Source organism: Apteryx mantelli, chromosome 5 (genome assembly GCF_036417845.1).
Source record: "Apteryx mantelli isolate bAptMan1 chromosome 5, bAptMan1.hap1, whole genome shotgun sequence".
Lineage (NCBI taxonomy): Eukaryota > Metazoa > Chordata > Aves > Apterygiformes > Apterygidae > Apteryx > Apteryx mantelli.
Genome location: NC_089982.1, coordinates 67332935 through 67353718, shown reverse-complemented (window position 1 = coordinate 67353718; position 20784 = coordinate 67332935). Strand labels below are relative to the sequence as shown.

The following is a 20784-nucleotide window of genomic DNA, read 5'->3' as shown; positions in this document are numbered from 1 at the left end:
GGAAAAGCCTACCAATGAAATCTCTTCGAAGAACATAATAATCATAGTGCCCAATATGCAACCTGTCATGATGTTGCCTATGGTCAGCTAGGTATGTCATCCATTGCCATAAATCTGAAGGGTATAAAAAGAAATGGGAAAAGAATTTTCAGCTCTTCCAAGTATGACTTGGTAAAGCCCCATGAATCAGTATTTCTAAGCTACCCTTACACATAATCTGTGGGTTTGAGGCCAACACATCAACTGACAGCTCCTATTTCCCTCTTGATATTTTAGGTTTAGTTTTAGTGTCCCTACTTGCTGTGCTCCTCTTTCAACTTCCCCATTTTTCTATTTCAATACCTCTTTCTTTCCTTTTCTTCCCTGCTCTTTCACCCATTCATTCTCACTATCACTTGACAGTCTCCTAGGACATTTCTGTGAGTTTTCTTTTAAAATTCATATACTATCAAACCAACATGATGTCTAATACCCATTCCTGTGATCTCTTTGCTTGTTTACCAAATGTTATTTCCACACTTCACGTTTTCCATTCCAAGAAAACTATCAACATGAATATAGCGTTTGAAGGATTAGACTATTAAACTATAATTACTCGGAACTTTTGTACATTACTATACGAAGAAAACTGCTCCAGACTTCTACTAGCCAACTTTGTAACAGCAATTGGCCTAAAATAGTGATAGCTTCAAATTTTTAAACAGGAAAAATAACTGAATAAGTTGATATATTCTTCTAGATGAACAACAAGCCTGATTCACTGCTACAATTTTTGTACTTCTAGGGCACTGATATCAAAGCGTTCAGAAGAAATTTATGTAAGTTTCCCACAATTTTGGAAGAAATTAAAGATTTTTTTTAATTACTGGTAAACCCAAAGACTGCAAATAAATAATTTGGGGAGAGTAATATCAAAGCAACTTAAACATCCCATTGTAGGACCAAAATTAATCTGCCTCTAATTTTCAAGAGAGCAACCATTCAAGCAATGCAAAAGGTTTTTCAAGTATGCTTTGGCAGAATAATTTTTTTCTATTAGCTAAACAAATGAGTAATAGTCATCCATATATTGAATGAACCAAGCAGCTTTAGAACACATTCAATCAATGGTTCTGAGAGGTACTTCTTAATGGCTGTTTAAAAGAAAGAACAAAGAACCCCTGTTTGCAGGAAATTGTATTTAAACTGAAGCATCTATGGTTAATTTGCAAATGCAATTTTTTTGAAGAAAGCTGACTGACTTTCAATAAAGACCATCCAACCACCAGACTGAGTTAGTGAAAAGGAACTCTGTTTGCACAGTCCTCTCTGAAACACTTCTGTTTGTAAAGTCCCTTTTTATGATGAATTTTGACAAGTCCTAACACTGCAATAGCACATGTAATTTCAACACCTGGGAAGAACTCAATCTCACTAATCAGTGTTTACAGCTACAACATCAGCTTTCAAGTAGTCTGAAGCCAAAATCCAGCTCTCACTGACTGCAGGAAAGGCATTACCCTACCTGTACTAAATCTTCCTTCTCAGATTTATTTCCTTTAAAATCATTTCTCTGGGATTGCAGTTCTCTGCTGAATTTTATTTGTCAGTCATATAAACGACTTAACGTGACAAAAACCTTTATACTTGAGATGGAGACTTTGGAAGAAGTTTTAAATGAAGAATTTTGGACATCAAAATAAACCTGCCTCCTTTAAGCATGCTAAGAGCATTATAGTGAGCTAAGTATAGACTTGCTCCTTAACGCAAAGCTTTACCATACTTCTGTTAAGCTAGAACAACTGAGCTATGTCACAGAAGTATTCTCCAGCAATTATTCATTTCCCTGGCACAGAGCTTCCATACAACATATAATTTAGACTGTTCCCTGTTTTAGAGGTTTTGGCAAGACCTCATTAAAGCTCTCAGTTAAGTGTGGATAGAAGGAGAAATTTTTTATTTTCAAGTGCTCTATACGGCTTAAAGAGAGCCAAGAAGATACTTTAAATGACACCAGGGCTTGGCATCATTTCTTTGGCATATATAGAAAACGTACCACCATATGGTCAAAAGATGATAAAACTAACAATGGAGGGCTGGCTGCATGAACCTGTAAGCATGTATTTTTGAAGAAGGGGGAGAAATCTATGCAAGGAGAAAGGTGATTCATTTTTCCACCTGGCAACTACTTTTCAATATTTATAGAAGAAACACAGAATTCATTTGGAATTTGGAAATTCAAGACAAGTTACTTTAGCAGACAATAAAGCTCATTTCATTTACTTGTGTAACATAGAACAACTCTGAAAATTAGTTAAATCCAGCTTTTCTATATTCACTTTGTTTGACAGTTTCTTTTGACTCTAGGTGAAGCCTTAAAAGTGACTCCTATGAATGCCAGTGACTACTTCCCTCTCTCTCTCTTCTACTATTCAGAACTTTAACTCCGAAGTACCGGAGAAGAGAGATTTCTGAGCTGTGAGCAAGGGGAGGTAAAGGGGAAAGGTGTAGAGCTCTACACTTTTCTACTGCTTCATCGTCACTTAACTCTACAACAGTCCAAAACAGTAGAAAATGTTAATTTCTCCTCCTCTCTCTCAATGCAACTATTTTAATACTTAATAATAGATAGTGCTTCTTTCAAGTATCTAATTAACTGCCCAATATCAGAAAATCTTTCTGGAGTTCTGCCCCTCTCCGGGGACTTCATTTCCCCTATTTCTCAGCCTCTTCAGCGTGACAAGCAATTTGTTTTACAGATGCTAGTCCCAGGAAGCTTCCATAAAAGATCTGAGACCCCCCATTATAGTACAGGACATAACTTCCCCACATTCCTTTTTCCTCTGACCAAAAGCAAGTGCAACCATTGGCTAAGATCCCACTAGAAATTGTGAAGAAAGGAGAAGAAGAAGGAAGCGAGAGCACCTCATGGGAAGTTTTCTACCTTTGTTAGGTAGGAAAAAAAAAAGCAGTGCAAATCAGAGCAAACCAAAGAGTGAAAGATTCGATGGAATGGGAACACAGACCTAACCCTTTTCCACTTAGACTTCATTAAAATTCTCAAGAACTTTTTGGGGGATAGAGGGTGGAAAAGAGCTTTACTTTTAGCTACAGATAAATATCTGAAACCAGTGATGGAAATACCTATCAATATTTATTTATTAATCTAAGTCAGTGAATAACTGTCAAGCAGCAACAGATCTTTGTTCACTACTGATGCACTGGATTTCCACAGATGATCCAAGAAGAAAGAAATTGTACCTCCAAATAGTCATCCCTGGAATTATGCACTGCACTTGAATTTGGCTCCTTTAACAATTTTGCAAATCTAGCCACACATACACACAGTGTTATTTTCCTTCACACTACTGTAAAAATGATGGATAGTAACAGTCTTTAATATACCTCTCAATTCTCTTACACATAAATCTTATCTGACACTTAAAAAAACCAACAAAAACCAACAAAAAAGTCTTTCTACCTTTAGATACTGCCTGAAAAAGTAATTTTTGTTGGGGGGAAGGGAAACTTCCAACATATCCTTAAAATTAGAAATTATTTTGTAAATACAAACAGCATTTCCACATTGCAGTTTACAGTCTGTTTCTCTCAGCCACAGCTTCAAAGAAAGAAGAACACTGAATTATAGGACAGACAGAAAAAAAGTCTGATGAAATGTTAAGCATACTTGATGGGTGTGACTGATAACAAATTTAATTGCAGTTTCTCCTCCACTGCTTTCATATGATTGCAATGGTTGAATTAATACAGGAAAAACCTGCTTTGCTTACCAATGACCACTGTCCACTCCAAGGTACAGGAACTGATGACCTCCCCTAGCATTACAGTTTCCTTATTATAAAAAGTAAAAATTCTTGTATCTTTCTTTTTAAGTTGAAAAACCATGTACACAATACTTCCTAAGTTATAGGTCTTGGGCATACTACACAAAATACACTTAATATGGGTCATATTTCCCCACAGAGAAAGAAGAGCAAAAATCAAAGCCTTGCTAAGCAGCAACTTGACATTAAAAACAAAACAAAACCCCCCTTCTCCTCCTCTGAACATCTGCAGCTCTGAAAACCAGGCAGGAACTCCAGTACAGAAGCATACCAGTCAAAACTTCATAAGGCGTCACAAAACAAGAAAGACATGCTTGCCTTCACATCCCTTCAATAACTTTCAAGATGATGCCCAGAAATCAGAATTTTTATAGAATTGATTAATAGAACCAAAAAGCCATTATAAAATAATCAAAATTAAAAATTAAAAGGTATTAGAAATAATTAAAAAAATCTATAAAACTAATATTTTTCCCCCTCCTTTTCAACCAATCTTTTGTGTGTTAGCTTAGTACAATGTTATACAGAACCAAACAACCAGTTCACCTACCAGACCTACAGTGTTTGGTGAAGGCTACCAAACAAAAAAAGTAAAGCAGCTCTTTAACATGCATTCCTAGCAACAACAGAGGGTCTTAGTATGAACTATCAGATGCCATGAAAAGTTACTCGGCAGGAATGTTCTTCAGTGTGAGGGTTCAATAAAGTACTTCAGCCCCCACATAATTCATACAGAGTAGAGAGCTGCATCAAGTTTTCGCCAGCAGTAGATGAACATGGTCAAAAAGAAATGATTAATTTTTCCTTACAGAGACTGCTATACTATGCCAGAAGATAATTTCATTCACTTGTTTTATAAAAAACATTTTAGCTGCTTTGATATTTTAAGGACAACTTAAACTTTGATATAATGCAGAAAAAAAAAAGAATCAAAATCCCTTAAGCATTTTGAGTGTTGTGACTAATTCCCAGAGGAATATTTATCCAGAGTATTCAGGTGCATGGGTGTGAACAAGGCTCTCTCTATTCCATCAGAATAAGACAGAGGAACCAGGGGAGGAGAGGACATTGTATAGCTCAGGTCTGAACAGCACCTCAAAATTTTAAAGAGGAACTATCACATTTATTAGAATCAGCATTTCTTCTCTCCCAAACTCATGTTTACTGCAGAATCCACAAGATAAGGAGACAAAATGGTGTCATTTCAAAAAAGCATGATTTGTAGTGTTGCTAAGAAGTTCTAGCCTTTGTATACTGTCACCTGTTCATTTCAAAGGAATGCCAAATTTCACTGCGATTTCACCGTGCAGAAACCGAAGTCTGTCCACTGACTATGCTCAAAACTGCAGGGCAGGCGCATTTTGAAATACACAGGAATATGGTTCTCTCATGCGTTACAAGGACAAACAATCTCACTGTTTTCCATCTGCTACCTCGCATTATGGGAGTCAAACACACCCACCTGCAAACCAAAGCAAAGTGCACAGGTCTCAGTTTGGCACATGCTTAGCATTTTTCATCTTCAAACCTTCTGAACAAAGGAAGGAATCACATTAATCTTCACAGCACTCTTGTGAGATAAATACAGAGTGATTGCTTACCCCATGGCATACTTTATCTGAAGATGTTATCTCATAGGATTCTGAATGCAGGAGCTTTTGTGCCTTAGCACAAGATTAGCAAGACTTCCTGAATTCATTAATTAGCAAGAAATAGTCACACTAGTCAGTTTTTCTGACGATGCCAGAACAGTCAAGAGGTAATCCCTGAACACAGTCTGTTTTGAAACTGAATGGTGACAACTAAGTGCATTAATCTAGGAGCTGGAAGCAGAAGTAATAGGGATCAAAATAGATCCCCTTGCAATTTGTCACAACATACTTTTGTTTGTAAACACCAGTCTTTCTGATGTTCTGTTTGTCCCAAAATGCCATGCCTATGGCTAATTTATACATTAACAGAAGTCAAGCTGTCTGACCAAAGTCTTGGTCAGACTGACCAAGAAAGTCTTGGTCAGTGGGTAGCTTGCTGCTGCGATGTCAAAAAGAGCTGAAGCAGTCCAAACCCAGGCCTCAGTCTATCACCTTGGGACACCTATGGATACCTAAAACAGAGTTAAGGACCACCACTGTCAGGAAAGATGCACAAAAAGATGATCACAGTTCATCTGATGAAACTTTTTGTTTGGCAAATAGAGTAGCTATCAAGCAGCGCTCTATACTAGGACTGCATATCATTATGTTTAGCCCCATTTAATTTTGATTCCTGACAAATTTAAAATACAAATACATGCCCTCATCCAGTGAGCATATGCATTGTGGCTTTATTCTTGAGACATAGCCCCACTACAAATCCATTAACTCCAACTGAGTGGTCTCACTGAAACCAAATTAAGCAAAGCGTATTTAGGACTGTGGCCCAGCACAGTCATTTTCCTAACCATGCGTTTTACTTCACCTTCATTTATTCAAATGATCTCATTTGTATTAGAAGAACTTCCATTTCATATAGAAGGTCAAAAGATTCACCGATCTGTTATTTCAACAGCAAAGTTCCTCCTAAACTAGTTACACTGAAAACATGAACAATGTAGAAGAAAATAACAGCCACTATAAATCAAGTCAGAAGCTCCCCCCAACCCTTTTTTTTTTTTTTGAAGTTTCCCAGCAGGGCAACACTGTCCAGCAGATTTCCCATGTTTGTTTGCCAATGTTACAAAACTTTTCTGTATCACAGCAAATGCATATTAATGTCTACCACTGCAGAATGGGAGAATTTTGATTTATACAGTATGCACAACAGAAGCTCTGTACACAGAGCTACATTTTAATGTCTTTCAAAATGAAGAGCGTCTGTTGTTTATCATCTCTTCAGAAAAAGGTGAATTTTGACATCAAAATTGACTCTGCATTATCCCTGTGCTCTCTAAACATTTCATCCCTCCTTTACTTACTCAAAGATTACTCCACATCTAGCACCAACCAACACTGTAAAACTACCTTCAACCTACAGCTACTAGTTGTGAATGTCTGGTATAAAGAGGGGCCAGAAAAGCACTTACAGCTAATAGTCTGTGATAACAATATGAACAGTAAAATGTCTACAGCATGGAAAGAGATTACAGTAGCACAGTTTTTCATTTCTCCTTTTTATTGGTTGGCTGCAGACTATATGCATGCAGCAATCTTTGGATTATGTGGAGATTATGTGGACAGGGAAAATACTGCAGAGCACTGCATGTTAAGATACCTTTAAGTACCACTGATCTTACAAAAACACATTCTGAGTAACTCCTTGCTGATCAAAATTCGCCAGTTACGTGACATTTCCCATACCAAACATGAAAATTCTGTTTTGTGAAACAGAGAGGAGGCATGGTGTGGAAGACAAGACATTTTAAGAAGTCACAAAGCGTAACTGATAAGGAAGGTGAAAAATGAAGAGATGAAGAAGAAAGGAGCTTTTCCAACCCACCCATTACAATCAAAGTAGTAGATTGCAATTTCAACCATGATTTTTCAGTTCTGGTAAAGAAACGTAATGGGCAGCAAATTGTTCAGCATATCATGTTTTCATCTCATTTATGACCATGAAAACAGCATGCACGTTTGTATCGCACAAAGTTCATTATAAGATCAGGGCTTCTGTTTTCCTAAAATGACTGTGGGGTCGCAAACGTCTTCCAACAGGCAGCTAGGTTTCTGGGCAAAGAGAGGACAGGAGAAGTCCAAAAGAGCCCAGGAGAACTTCCCTCTTTCTTAGATGAAAAACTTTGCTGTAAGAAATGTATTTACAATAATAATGCAAAAATATTCATAACTTTATTTTTTTTTGATGCGTTTCTCAAAGCAATTCTAAACTGTTCTTTAGAAAGGCTGCCCTTACTATTCCAGAGTATAGACCTTCTATGCTAGGGACACACTTCTCAAAATGAAAACCCAAAAGTGCACTAACAGACTATTAATGTACAACCTAAAGTATATATTATCCTTGGGGGAGACCTATAAATGACCCCCTCTGAGAACACATTTTTCTTTCTTTCACTGTTACCTAGCACAAATACACAACTTCCTTATAAAAAAACCTCCTGTCTAGATTATTAAATGGCTTTCCAGGCACTTACCATGGTAAGATTTGCCAAAACTTAGTCTAAATTTAGAAGTTGCAATTATATTAAATTCTGATGGTATTTTTAGAAACTAGAGTCAGAATTATTTGTTTTGAGAGCTGGAGGAGGAAGGAGAACAACATCCACGAGATGGCAAATTTCCCTTCCTACTAATCTCAGTATACCCAATATACTGATTTTTTAAATTATTATTTTAATTGTATATTTTTCAGTTCCAGTTTTAGTAGTCAGAATACACAAACCTGTATCTGGTCATAAATTTTTATTAGAACTCTGTTGAAAAAAATAGCATTTCAAATAAATGATGCTAAATAATGATCAAGTCAAATGATTCTACACTGAGCCACTGACTTCTTGGCAGCTATTTGTTTAAGGGCCTGAAGGAGTAATTATATTATCTCTGAAAGCTTTGTTAAAAAACAAACAAACAAACAAACAAAAACACCCCCCCCCAAAAAAAACCTAAGCCCTAAAATTTTATTAAAATAGCAAGAACTACATGCCAACTCCCAGAGAAGGATGGTGAGCAAAACTTCTTACCTATTAAGAGAATGCAATATCCTTGTTTTAAAGAGCCTAAGCCTAAGACTTTCAAGACTAACAATTACAGTAACAATATTTGTTCTTCTGGATTCTCCTCTTTTCCCTTCTCACACATTTTCTTTCTGGCACCATTTTTCACTAGAAATCAAGATAATATCAGGATGTGACAGCCAAATCTCTGCAACAGGGACACGCTATGTGGATCTCCGGCACAAAAAAGCGAGCAGGCAAAAAGATTTTCAGGGGAACCATAAAATGCAATTACCGTTGTTCTTACCGTTTATAACCCATAGAGTCCAAATGACCTGGGAGAATACCTAATGGAAAACAGTACTCACAACAATAAATTAACAATTATGGGATGCAGACAATGCATTCCCAAACTGCTTTTGAAGTATAAGAAGTCCCGTCATGCACCCATTTTAGGATGCAATAGAAAAAGGATAAACAACAAGGAGAATAATCTCAAGTCTCCGTACACTGACCAATTTCAGTCCTAGGTGAACATAAAAGCAATAGCCATATATTCTGATTAATGATAGTTCTGATATTTCAGGATGTAACCTCTTTAAAAGAAAGCACCAGAAGCCATAATTTAAAGACTGATCTTTCAGTAGAGAGAAATGTTTGCTTTTTACCAGACTTCTTAGTCCGTATTTCCATATTTTGCAAAATGTGAAAATATTTGTATAATTTTGTTGTAAATAAATAAATAATGTCAACTGAAAAATCCTACCTGTTTCCTCTTTTCAGGGGGAAGAGATGGGTCCCCATCCTACAAACAAACAGATATATTTTATTAACAACTTATTTCTGAAGCCAGCAACTATATTAACTTTGCGGATCAAATTTTAGAACATATATCTTAACTACAATATTTTCAAAATTGTTCCTGAAATACTGCCTCTTGATTCATACTTGTTATACTAATTGTTATAGGTAAACGCGACAAATTGACAACCACTCGGGCCGGGTTGCATAAATTCCAATTTAATAGAATAATTGAGCAAGTTACAAGTAAGCAAAACAGCGCTGGGCGGCCGGGGAGTCTCCTGCTCCACCAACGGCACGCGCAACCCCCCCCTCACAGTCTCCTTATATGCAATTCCAGCTCCGGGTATATGTGGCACTTCCTGTAACTTCTGCGGTTGCGCCGGCTGTTGCTAGGGGGTCTTCTTCAGCCCTCTGCATTGTGAGTGGTGACCCTCAGGTCACGCATATATTTTACAACTTTCGAGGTCGTGCTATATTTCACAGTTGTGTGACATCGCCATCACCATATTAGGCTATCTAAACTAACATTGCCGCTTCGCTAGCTCAACTCCCTTATCTCAGGCGGGGTACATGCCCCCACCACAGGATGTAAGATGTTCCCACAGATGTTCCCAAGGCTGTTTCTTATTTTGATGTAACAAATTAGCACACATCACAGTCCAGGATGTTTCAAGGCTGTTTCTCACTTTGATGTAACAAATTAGCACATATCACACTAATTTTAGCTCAAAAATTTTTCTAAGACTCAGTATTTGTTTACATTCCTAGAATAGCAGGCCATTACCAATTTATGTTGCATTGTTTTCCATAACGGTATATTAAGTTGCTGTGGAATAATAATACTGCAGTCAGTTTTTAAATGGAATTATAACTGAAACTAATTTCGTCAGAGCAGGAACTATCTTTTTGTGCCTTATACAACAGCCACCACCTCATCAACGCCTAACAAATGAGTAATAGTATCACCAGGATTGTACAACTGCAGGACTACTGTAAACAATATTTAAATATTTTTACAGCTCTCACTATGGATTTCTTTCAAAATTCAGGTCCATTCTTGTCCCCTAGTTATTCAATATTCATAAAGAACAACCTACAATCAGCTCCCGGTATTTCTTTTTCAGAGACTGGTGTCGTTCCCGCAGCTGGTTGGCCATAAGCTTGTACTGGTCTCTTTCCTGTTGACAAGTGTCCAGCTCTTTGGAAAGGATTAGCAATGCCTCCTTTTTACTTTCCAGCTTCCGTTTACACACCAGATACTGCAGAGGAGGAAAAAAAAACAAAACTGTAACAAGCCATTTCTACCCCAGCCAGAACTGCATTGCACCGACTCAGTTTATTTTCTAAAAGAGCATTCTCTGGGCAGGATCAAAATCTGACACCAGTCTTCTTAGCACACTATTAACAATTACTGAAAAGATAGCTGTTGTATCAGAATCTGGAAATCAATTTGTAAGGCCACATCCTGATTACCATGTTAGAAGATTCAGCAACTTAAGTTTTCCTCTCCGCTTCCTCACATACAATACTAAGGGAAATCTCACAATTTAACTTGAAACCCTGGGAAGGGTGCTGGAAGGAAGACGCTTTTGCAAACTCCCTTTGCTACTTACCTCCACAATGCATAGCTCTCAGTTAGCAACCAGAAAGCCAGTGTTTTTCACTTTTTTCTCCTTTCCCTCCCCCTCTTCCCCACTACCAGCAACATCCTCTGAGCTCAACCACCCTCCTAGACAGTGAATGAGAGCCACGTTATGGAAGAAAGGGTAGCATGAGTTGCAACCAAAACTTACCTAGCATCTGAAACCATTACAGTGAGATACGCTATAGGCACAGAAAAGAAACCAATTCAGACTCTTGGTGCACTATGATATTACTTGCTTAGTAAATCAAAAGAATGAGAAATAATGGAGGAATATCGCAAGCATCTGACTGGAGAGAGAAGAGACAGAAGTGAGCCTTCCTTTTCCATGCTCCAGTCACCACCGCTTAGCTTAGGGCTCATACTCAGGGCTCATGCACAAAAGGAAGCAGAATCTGCAAATCTTTGCTGTCCTGCGCTAGTCTGATCTACTTCATTGCCTTTCCCTGTCGAGAGGAAGAGAGTAATGCGTACATCATGCTTTCCTGCAGTGGCTGAATTTTACCTATCAGAAGTTCCAAGCAACTTTTTCATTTAACGTGATGTTCAATCAGCAGATTCTTCTCACCCATCACTTGACACTACTCATGCTAAAGTATATATTTCTATTTCTGATGTTACTCACATGAGATGTGGCACTAAATACTTTCTGAATTTGCTCTGCAAGAGACCAAATATCACAGCACTCATGAAAACAATTTATAGTTTCATTATATACTCTGACAAGAATACTTTGTCATTATGGGCTCTTGTACAAAGCAAGAGCATCAGCACTTCCATACTGTTCAAGTCAGTGCTGTTCTTTGGGACAAAAATCATTACTCATATATACTACTTGCTTGGAATTGACTTTGTTAACCTCAATTTCAAGTAAATGAGAAAGTGAAAAGGGAGTCTGGTATATTAGTACAGCCAACATTTTCCAAAAATTGTAAATGCTTAGTTGCAAAAAGGCAGGAAGGGAATGAGAAAAGCAATTCCAAGAAGGATCTGAACTCTCAAAAAGGACACCTCCACCTTGGATTAATTTTATTTCTGGCAATACTGAAGTTGAAATCCTGCCATAAATTTTCTGGATTATGATGCCTTGGCATCAGCTTTACAAAGGCACTGTATCTATGTGCTTGTGTCCTTACTGATACTTTACACAAATGTCAGGTTCCCTGATAAAACATTGAAAGGTATTGGAAACTAAACTTTAATACTGTCAGCAAGTGATTATAGCGACACGGTAAGCAATTTTAAACTTGGAAAAAAAATCATTTTTTCACTTACAGTAAAATATTTGTCCTGACAATCTCCTTTCTTTTTGCCACTTTCATCTCATGTCTTAGCCAATTCTACAATATGTCTTCACTAAACTGTTTCTAAATACTAACAATCTGACACAGTAATTGCAAATAAAACTGAGTAAAAGCAAACAGCCAAATCACTTAAAAAAAAAAAAAGACAAAAACCCCAGAACCAAAAAGCTTGTCTTGTTATTTTAATCAACAGGAAGACTGAGACCAGCACATACAGCCAAGGCCTACATGGCCTGCAGAACAGGTTATATAGATAATGTACACAATGGGAGGGGAGCAAAGCCAAACATCTCACCTTCGGATATGTACACCAGGAGCACATACCTCTAAGCACTGCCACCCAGGGTGGGGGGGGCTATGAAAGAGCTAACCGGCGTCTGTGACAACAAACTACAAAAAACCCCAACATTTATCGGGTGAAAAAAGCAGATCCAGTGCTAAACAAAACTTGGAGCTGACATAAATCCCAGGCCTCCCCAAAGCACACACTGCCAGCATAAAATGCGGCTTCACCTTTAACGGTGGTGTTGGTGGGGGTAAGGGAATTGTGTGTTATCTACGAGGATGGCAGTTACTGAGCCCTAAACAGATTGCAGGCACAATTGTGTTCAGAGTCTAAATGAAAAGGAATAATGATCTCCTCCTTGTGTAAACTATACTTTAACTTGATGAATTATATACTGATAAAGTACCATATGGAAGAAAGCGGTTGTGCATCTCTCATCAGTGTACTGTCTGGATTTTACTAGAAAAAGGAGCATCTAGCAGACTTTTTGAAACTATTTTTGTCTTTTGTACGTATTGACCTTCTCCCCTAAATAGGATAAAAACAGTAAGAATGTATAGTAATTTGCTTCCATGTGTTTATGGTATAAGAGACAATAAATCCACAACATTCCTGTGGAATCTGATTATTCAACAAAACTATGCTTCCAATTCCAATTACTAGGTCTGAAAGAAAAACAAATTATACCAAGACAGACCTCAAAGAGGTTATTCAATGTATATGCTTTTTAATGTTAAAAAAGGTATTAATAATGGCCATAAAGTGACTTAACAGCCAAATACCAGGAAAGGATTCTATTTAGGGAAAAAATTGAGTCCCACCAACAATTTCCTATATATGAACAAACAAGCCCAGCAAAATTGGTATGCTGTCAACAGGAACACAGCAGCATGATAATCTTTTTGGAACAACGTAAGCAATATGGAAAATTTTCAAATATAGTCTCAGAAAAAGCATTCAGTAGATGTTTCTGGCATTCCTATAGAGATTTCTTCCTCTGTATTTGAAGGAAAAATACTATGTCTAGTGTACTGACTAATCAGTGGGACAAAAAAGTGATTTCTGTAATGTGTTATAGTTAAAATGAAATATTCTTATTATTTCTTTCTTTTTAATTGACGTTGAAAAAGAATTTAAAGAATAGTTAAATATGAACCAGCTACTATACTTTCAATCTAAAAGCTACAACATGCAACTTTTCCTAGCTGTCTAGTGACTTTTATCTACCAATTCACTGTTATCTGCAATAAAGCAAATTATAATTGCTACAAGGAAGATCATAATAATTAAAGGAATATATATGACATCCTACATCACTGCCTGAACTGCTTTACAGCCAGATAACTACTTTAGTGAAATTGAGTAAAAAGAGACTGACTTTACAGGAGAGTGGAATTGCTCCAAGGTGACCCTCTATATCAAACACTTACTATTTGTCCATTGCTATTTTTAGTGACAAATCTGGATAGATCTCATTAACAACAACACAGACATGGTCTAATAATCCAGTGAAGCTGGGATACTGTCAAAGTTTTAGGGTTTTTTTTAAACTAACAAACACACTGAATTCATATCACAGAATAATTTATTTTAAATTTGTATAAATTACTGGCCTATACTTAGCTATTTTATGTGAATTAGCAACAAAAAGGAAAACATCTAATTTCCTGAGAGTAGAAGTACACATATTACCTCCAAGTTCTGCTTTGGAATTACTGTGGATCATACTCTGTGTGTTCTCAATTCTCCAGACCTAGTGATCTCCCAGATGCTGAGCTGAACTCCTTGGTACACAGGCCTGAACACCTGACATACACCAAGCTCTCCGAGAAACAGTCACCTGTAATCACTGTCTTTTGGACAAGAGCTACAATTACTATTTAACTGCCTGAAGTGTTAACAAATCGCTCTTCACCACACTCCTGGAGGTAATTTTGTTGTGAAAATAACAAATCCAATGAAGTGTGCCAAAATGCATTGCAATGTCACTATTTGGGGTGTTTGTTGACCATGTTTTAGTAATGTTGCTCCCCTTGACTTCAGATTAAACTGATCAACATATCTGGAAAAGTCAAGCACTCAAACTCAGGGAAATACACAATTACTAGCCACTTGCCCACCATCCCATCTCATCATGCCCTCATTTGTAATAAAACCCCAGACCACGCAGTTTCTCTGGTTTTAGCCCCTAATACCAACTCTGCTTTTCCTGCTTTCCTACACTTCCTTCATTAGCCCCCTCCTAACTGCTGTAGTGTGAAGCAGGCTGGTATCATTCACTGACGGACAGAAATATAAGCAGCTTCCCAGAACACCACGTCTTGTGTTGGTGTTATTATCACACCGTATCTTCACCAATCATTTAAGAATTAGCATCAAGTCATCTGATTTGATTATTCAAAATAACACTGTTTAGTGATACTCTTAAACATTTTGTATTCTACGCATCAGACTACATCATTATTTTCTCCACATTTTTTCCTCAACACCCCTACGGGTGTCTTATTCCAACCTGGAGCATGAACACATGAACAGCAAACACTTGTTTTGTTCCCTGAAAGGCCAACATGCAGCTCTCTGTGGCACCGCTCCCATCGTTCCTGAGAACCATGCCACAGTGTCAGCTCTTTTACCATTTCCACTCCCTTTTCCCAATGACAAAGCCATTACAACACTAACTTGATCACCTTGGGACCTGAGAGCATCTTTTTTCTGCTCTGTTCTAGCCTACAGCCACTGGCATTTGCCCACATTAGGAAAAGCACCTAAATTAGTGGTTCCAAAGCCTATACGGTATCTTCACATAGGTTTGGTTAAGTACATTCCATATTCTGTTTGAAAAGGCAATGTGACAGAAAATGAAAGAGATGTTATAAACATGAATATCTCACTGATTTTCCTTCCTTTTCTCTCTAGTCCACATAAAAGAAAAAAAATCATGCAACCTACAGAGAAGGTGTGTTCTGCCAGTTATAAGCAGGTTAGGTTTCTCACTCTTACGCAGAATTCATGTCTGGAACATTTAGATATTTCATCTAGAACTGCTGCTCACTAGTTGCATAAGAGAGAAATGATTCCCCAAAACTCTTTCTCCAAGTTTTAAGTTGCCAGTTATTATGGAAGAGAACTCAAAAGCACATGTGTATCACTTCCCTCTGCTGTGCCAAAGGCCATATACAGTTAATAATCAAGAAGGAGCCTCTTCAGAACAACAGATTGAATGGAGACTGCATTTCTTCAACCTAATTTTAGGAAGTACAGTCACCTATGAGTAGCTGTAAATAGCATACAGCGAATGCTGTAATGTGTGGGAGGCGACAAGGAAGAGAAGCATTTTGACACTGGATTTAATTCTGAAAGTTGGCAAATCTGAGGGAGAAGCCAGCAGTAAGAACTCAGGACAACCACTCTAGTCTATGGGTTTCCTAGGAAACCTTTCTTGCTTCCAGTGGAGAAAACCGCCAAAAGTACACATTCTCCAAGCAGCATTAAATTAGGACTAGTGCCAACTCTCCATGAAGTTAATGGAAGAATACTCACCAACTTCAGTGGAAAGGAGACTGAACTCACAGAAAGTCAGCTTTCTGAAGTAAGGACAGAGGTGGTCGCACACATGACACAGTAAATGTTTCTTCCCTACCACACATGATCGTCTGGTGCTGTTGAAGTCATCCCACCCCACCAAGATCACAGTACCACTTGTTCCTTTCCCAATCACTGATTCTGTCATCACCCACAAATCAAATGAGTCAAAGCCAGACTACATGGAATTCAGGCAAAAACTAAAATCCCGCTCTTCTGTATAGCAGAATATACAGAGCTGGAAGCTTCCCCAGCTCTCAAAACAGAAACTTGGGTTAATTGCCTCAACTACCTTCAGGGTTCATAGACAGCATTTTTCATTCATATTAATTTTTTATTTATGTTATATCCCCATTATCAGGGCAGGAAAACTGAGGCAGTAAGAAAATGACTGACAAGTTTGTGTAAGTTAACAGCTTAGCATAGCCACAAACAAGGCAGTCAGGCCAAGAAGTAAGTCTGGATATTCAAAAATATTTAAAAGCAAACAAATAGAACTCTACAACCCAGATTTTGGTGACCAAAATTGTTTTCAAGAATTCTATCCTTTTTAGTGTGAGTACAGCATAACCACCTTACTGTGATTACTTCCTAGCAGTGCACTCAGCAAAGCAACTAATATCTGTCATATTTTTCTATTTTCACCCTCTTCCAGGTGGAAGAGGTATTTTGTTTGCATCAAGGATTTGTTTTAAAGAAGAGACATTCAAAGGCATGTTCAAAGGAATGGGCCCTACTCTTGAGACAGCATTTTGAGATTTATGAAGATCACTTGTTTCTGAAGGATTCACGCCACGATCTCAGTCTAGCCAGCAAGAAAGTTCTTGCTATGGCTCAGTTTCATTTGTGTCAAAGCAGTAAAGTTATTGACTTGGTCTTCATCCTATAGCTTAACATAGGCATTTAAATATCCTCCCTTTGAATATAACTGAGGCTGTGCAGTGACCTAAAGATAAGAACAAAATCCAGACTCTAACCAAAAATTATGTGGTAACTCAACAGAAAACTAGAGCACAGTTTGACACACATTTCTCAAAAATTAGCTCTACACCCTCAGCTTAGCCTGCAGTGTTTAGAATCAGTAGGAGTTATTAGAGTGGTCTGCCTGTCCTTGTTACACACATGTCACCTGGCCTCAGCTGAAATACCCAGCTTGTGATTTTGTCACTCCACAAAAAAGGAGAAGCCAGCAAGACCACAGAGAAAGTTAGGAAGCCAAAAGAAATTTCGAGTGCCTGAAATCTCAAAACTTCTGCAAGCACTATATATTCAGAAAGTTACAAACAACAAAATACTGTATTCCATCAAGCCCTCTAAAGTTTTAAGATTAACATATGTGTATACATTCATACATACACACACATGCCCATAACCACTTGAGCTCAGCTCTGGAATGCGCAAAATTTATGTGCATTCTCACTCCTGCGGCTTGTTTGTTTGTATACATTTGCAAGGTTATCAGTGGAAATAATGACTCCTTCTACAGCATTTGGGAAGTTGGCTTTTTCCCAGTATTTCTTTCCACGTCACCCTATTCAGAGTTAGTTTAAAGGCTGTTCAGAGTACACGTGGTGCAAATCTGAGCACAGCGCCAGCTGTACACTAGGCCTGAAATGGAGTAAGTGGAAAAAATCTGTAACATGAAAGCAAAAGAACAAGCAAGAGGCTGGTGATGAACATGGGAAAAGTAGAGAAAGACAAAGACATGAAAGGGTACAGAGCAAAGGGCACTGAAATGGAACAAAAAAAAAAGAGAGAGAAAATACAGAAAAGTGTGGAACACACCAAAATAAAAAATTATTTTGAAAAGCCAGATTACAAAAATATCCAGCTATGTGTACAAGTGTTTGCATATGTACATTTAAGGATCAAAAATACATCTTACCACTTTACTTAACACCTGAGATACTTGTCAAAGCAACTGTAATCTGTTTAAAATCAGATATTTTAATCTGAGTGCCTCCTCATTTTCAAATTTGGAGGACCCAGCTTGTGGAAGTGAATTTGACCACTGATCTGGATCCGCTGGCTTCTGGCCTTTTTATACAAAGATTTGGTACCCAGTTCCACATTTAACTGTCCAACATACGGGATGTGGAAATGTTTAGAGCTACCAAGACCCTTTCTGCCTATGTTAGGCCTTCCACTTGACAGCGCTTCTGAATGTTTAGGAAACACTGTGTAGGGAACAAAACCATTAAACTACCCAGCAGATACTGAAACTAAGAGGCCTGGATAAGCTCTATACCTTCCCCTGAAATTGCATAAAGAACACAGTAAATTGGAAAAATGTATTACAAGTTACTTCAGAAGCTAAAGCTGCTTTCTCACAGACCCATTAGTATTAGTAGAACTTAATGGGTAAATCACACAGAGTTAATCACAATAGCCAAAAGAAAGGGAAGGCAAAAGAGGGAAGGCTATACCCTGACAGCGTGTGCTGCAGACCTCACGCAGAAAAACAGGCTGTAAGCCTGCTGTGGGAACAGAGAGAAGGGAAGGAAAAATGGAATATAAATCACTATGCCTCTAATTGTTCCTCAGAAAAAGAAATTATACATATGCTTAAGCATTTTGCAAGACTGTCGCTCAGCAGAGTCATTAAAATTTGCTACAATCAAGAAGCCTCTAAAATAGAAATAAGCCTTCACCCAAACAACATGATTTCAGGACTGAGTTTGTAGGTTAAATCATATAAAAAGTCAGAACGTTCCAAAGTAACTCAAAACGACTTTTTAAAGTCAAGAACAGGGACATTCCCTTTTACCTTGCCTCTGGAATTCTCTCTTCCTATTTCTCACCCTTCCCTGCCATGTGACACCGCCCCTCCGCCCCCAAATAAAATTCCCTTTGGGCACAACATTCATCATCAGGATGCTGAAAAGCATACTTTTTCCACTTTCTTCTGGATTATGTCGTGAGTTTGACAGCACTGTGCGTGTAGATAGACTGCAATTCTGGAAGTACTGCACGAGCACAGACCTGGGCCCACACAAACTCCCACTGAAATCACTGGGAGATGTGACAGGTTCAGGACTCTGAATTCATGCATCTTTTTGACAGGTTAGGGCCCTAGGCCATGCTTACAGAATACAAGAGAGGCAAAGCCCTACTGAAATCAGAGGAATTCACCTACGTGCATCACAGCCTAGGACAGGAGACTCCGTTTCCTTTTAGGCACATGACTTTCGCACAGTTTTGTTTGTAAGTTATAAACATGAAAATATTTTTATAGTTATGTTGTATAGTAATGCAAAAATAAGTACCCTAACCTATTTTTTTTTTTTTTGCCTATTAAACAGATTTAACTTTGATGATACTCCTTTAAGTTACACTGACCCAAGTTGTTTTGAGATTGGAAACTTATCCTAAATTAAAGCATCTACTTTTAAGCACTGTAGATTTTTTTAAGGTGAACGTAGCAGTTAATGACATTTAATGCTCTTGTATTCCGAAATTCTGCCTACTTGTTGAAGTTCATGTTCCCAAGCTATTCTATTTTTTTCCCCCCATGCCTTAACTGATACCACTGAATTCAAAGCCCTTGCATTTGTGACCCAGAGTGTGCATTTTGTCAGGATATATCATATGAGTCAACTCCTACGAGTGAATTCTGGTGCCCGTGCCAGCTGCCACAGCAGGGCTCGGGCTGGAAACCTTGTGCTGCTGCTGGATCTTCCTGTACGTGTGTAACCGCGCAAGGCCCGAGGCCTCCGCCTCACCGCAGCATCTCCACGGGTGAATCCCTGGAGATTTCAAACCAACAGCAGGATCGGCACCTAGAACCTGGTTTCTGGCAACCAGCCGAAGGCTAACACGTGCAAGGAGGGCGCTGGGTTCGGCGGTTCAGGACCCTCGTGCCCCAGCGTGCAGCGGCAGCGCTGCCGCCCGTGGCGCTGGAGAAGGCAGCGCCGTGGCCTTTCGTGGCACCGCGCTGCCACAGGGAGGCCGCCACGGCGGAGGGCAGTCACGGCGGAGGGCAGTCACGCGTGGCCGCAGGCCGCCCGGCCAATCGAGGCCACCGCTCCACCAGGCCGGGTGCCCGCCGCCCCCGCGGCCGCCGCCGGGAGCCCCGCAGTCTCGCGTGGCCCGGCCGCCCCGCGCTCCGCCGCCAAAGGGGCGGCACCTGCCGCCCGGGGGCGCAGCGGAAGGGGCCGCGGGGCCGGGCGGACCCCGCGCCGCGCCGCCCCGGCCCGCCCCGCCTGGCGGCAGGTGGCGGGCCCAGGCCTGCCGCCCGCGGAGCGCCGGCTAACGCCGCCGGGGCCGCGCGGGGGAGCCGGGCGCCCGGCCCCGCGGCGTCCCGCCCGCCCCGCTGCCGCCGCCGCCGCCGCCTCACCTCGCTCACCAGCCCCTGCCAGTCGCTCTCGCTGCGGTGGGAGCTCATGGCTGCGGCGGGCCGCGGCGGCATGCGGCGGCGAGCGGCCCCGCCCGCCCGGCGCGGCGTGGCCTTCCGCGGAGGCGCCGGCGGGGAGAGGCGGGGCCTGTGGGGCCTGCGGCCTTCACCCGCCGCCCGGCCGCGGCCGCCCAGCGGCGTTGCGGTCACGGGCTGCCGCAGGTCGTGGCGGGCTGGGCGGCCGGGGCCGGGGCAGGTGGTCGGGCCCGGGCCGGGGCCTCGCCGCACGGCCCCTTCCGATGGGGGCCCTGCCCAGGGCACCCGCCGGGGTCGCGGAGACGAGCCTGGACATGGCCGTGCTGGTGCC

At 40.0% G+C, this 20784-nt stretch overlaps 1 protein-coding gene across 3 annotated transcripts in view; it reads right to left on the bottom strand.

Moving 5' to 3' along the window:
- CCDC149 (coiled-coil domain containing 149) overlaps positions 1 to 20494 on the bottom strand; it is a 56412-nt gene extending 35918 nt beyond the window's left edge. For all 3 annotated transcript variants that reach the window (XR_010884454.1, XM_067298173.1, XM_067298174.1), the window contains exons 1-3: positions 20421 to 20494; positions 10368 to 10529; positions 9233 to 9271 (exon numbers count right to left, since the gene is read on the bottom strand). Coding sequence is in view for 2 of the 3 variants with exons in the window: in XM_067298173.1 (XP_067154274.1) it covers positions 9233 to 9271; positions 10368 to 10529; positions 20421 to 20492 (273 nt within the window). In the remaining variant the exon portion in view is untranslated. The remainder of the gene's footprint in view (positions 1 to 9232; positions 9272 to 10367; positions 10530 to 20420) is intronic.
- Between the last annotated feature and the right edge of the window lie 290 nt (positions 20495 to 20784).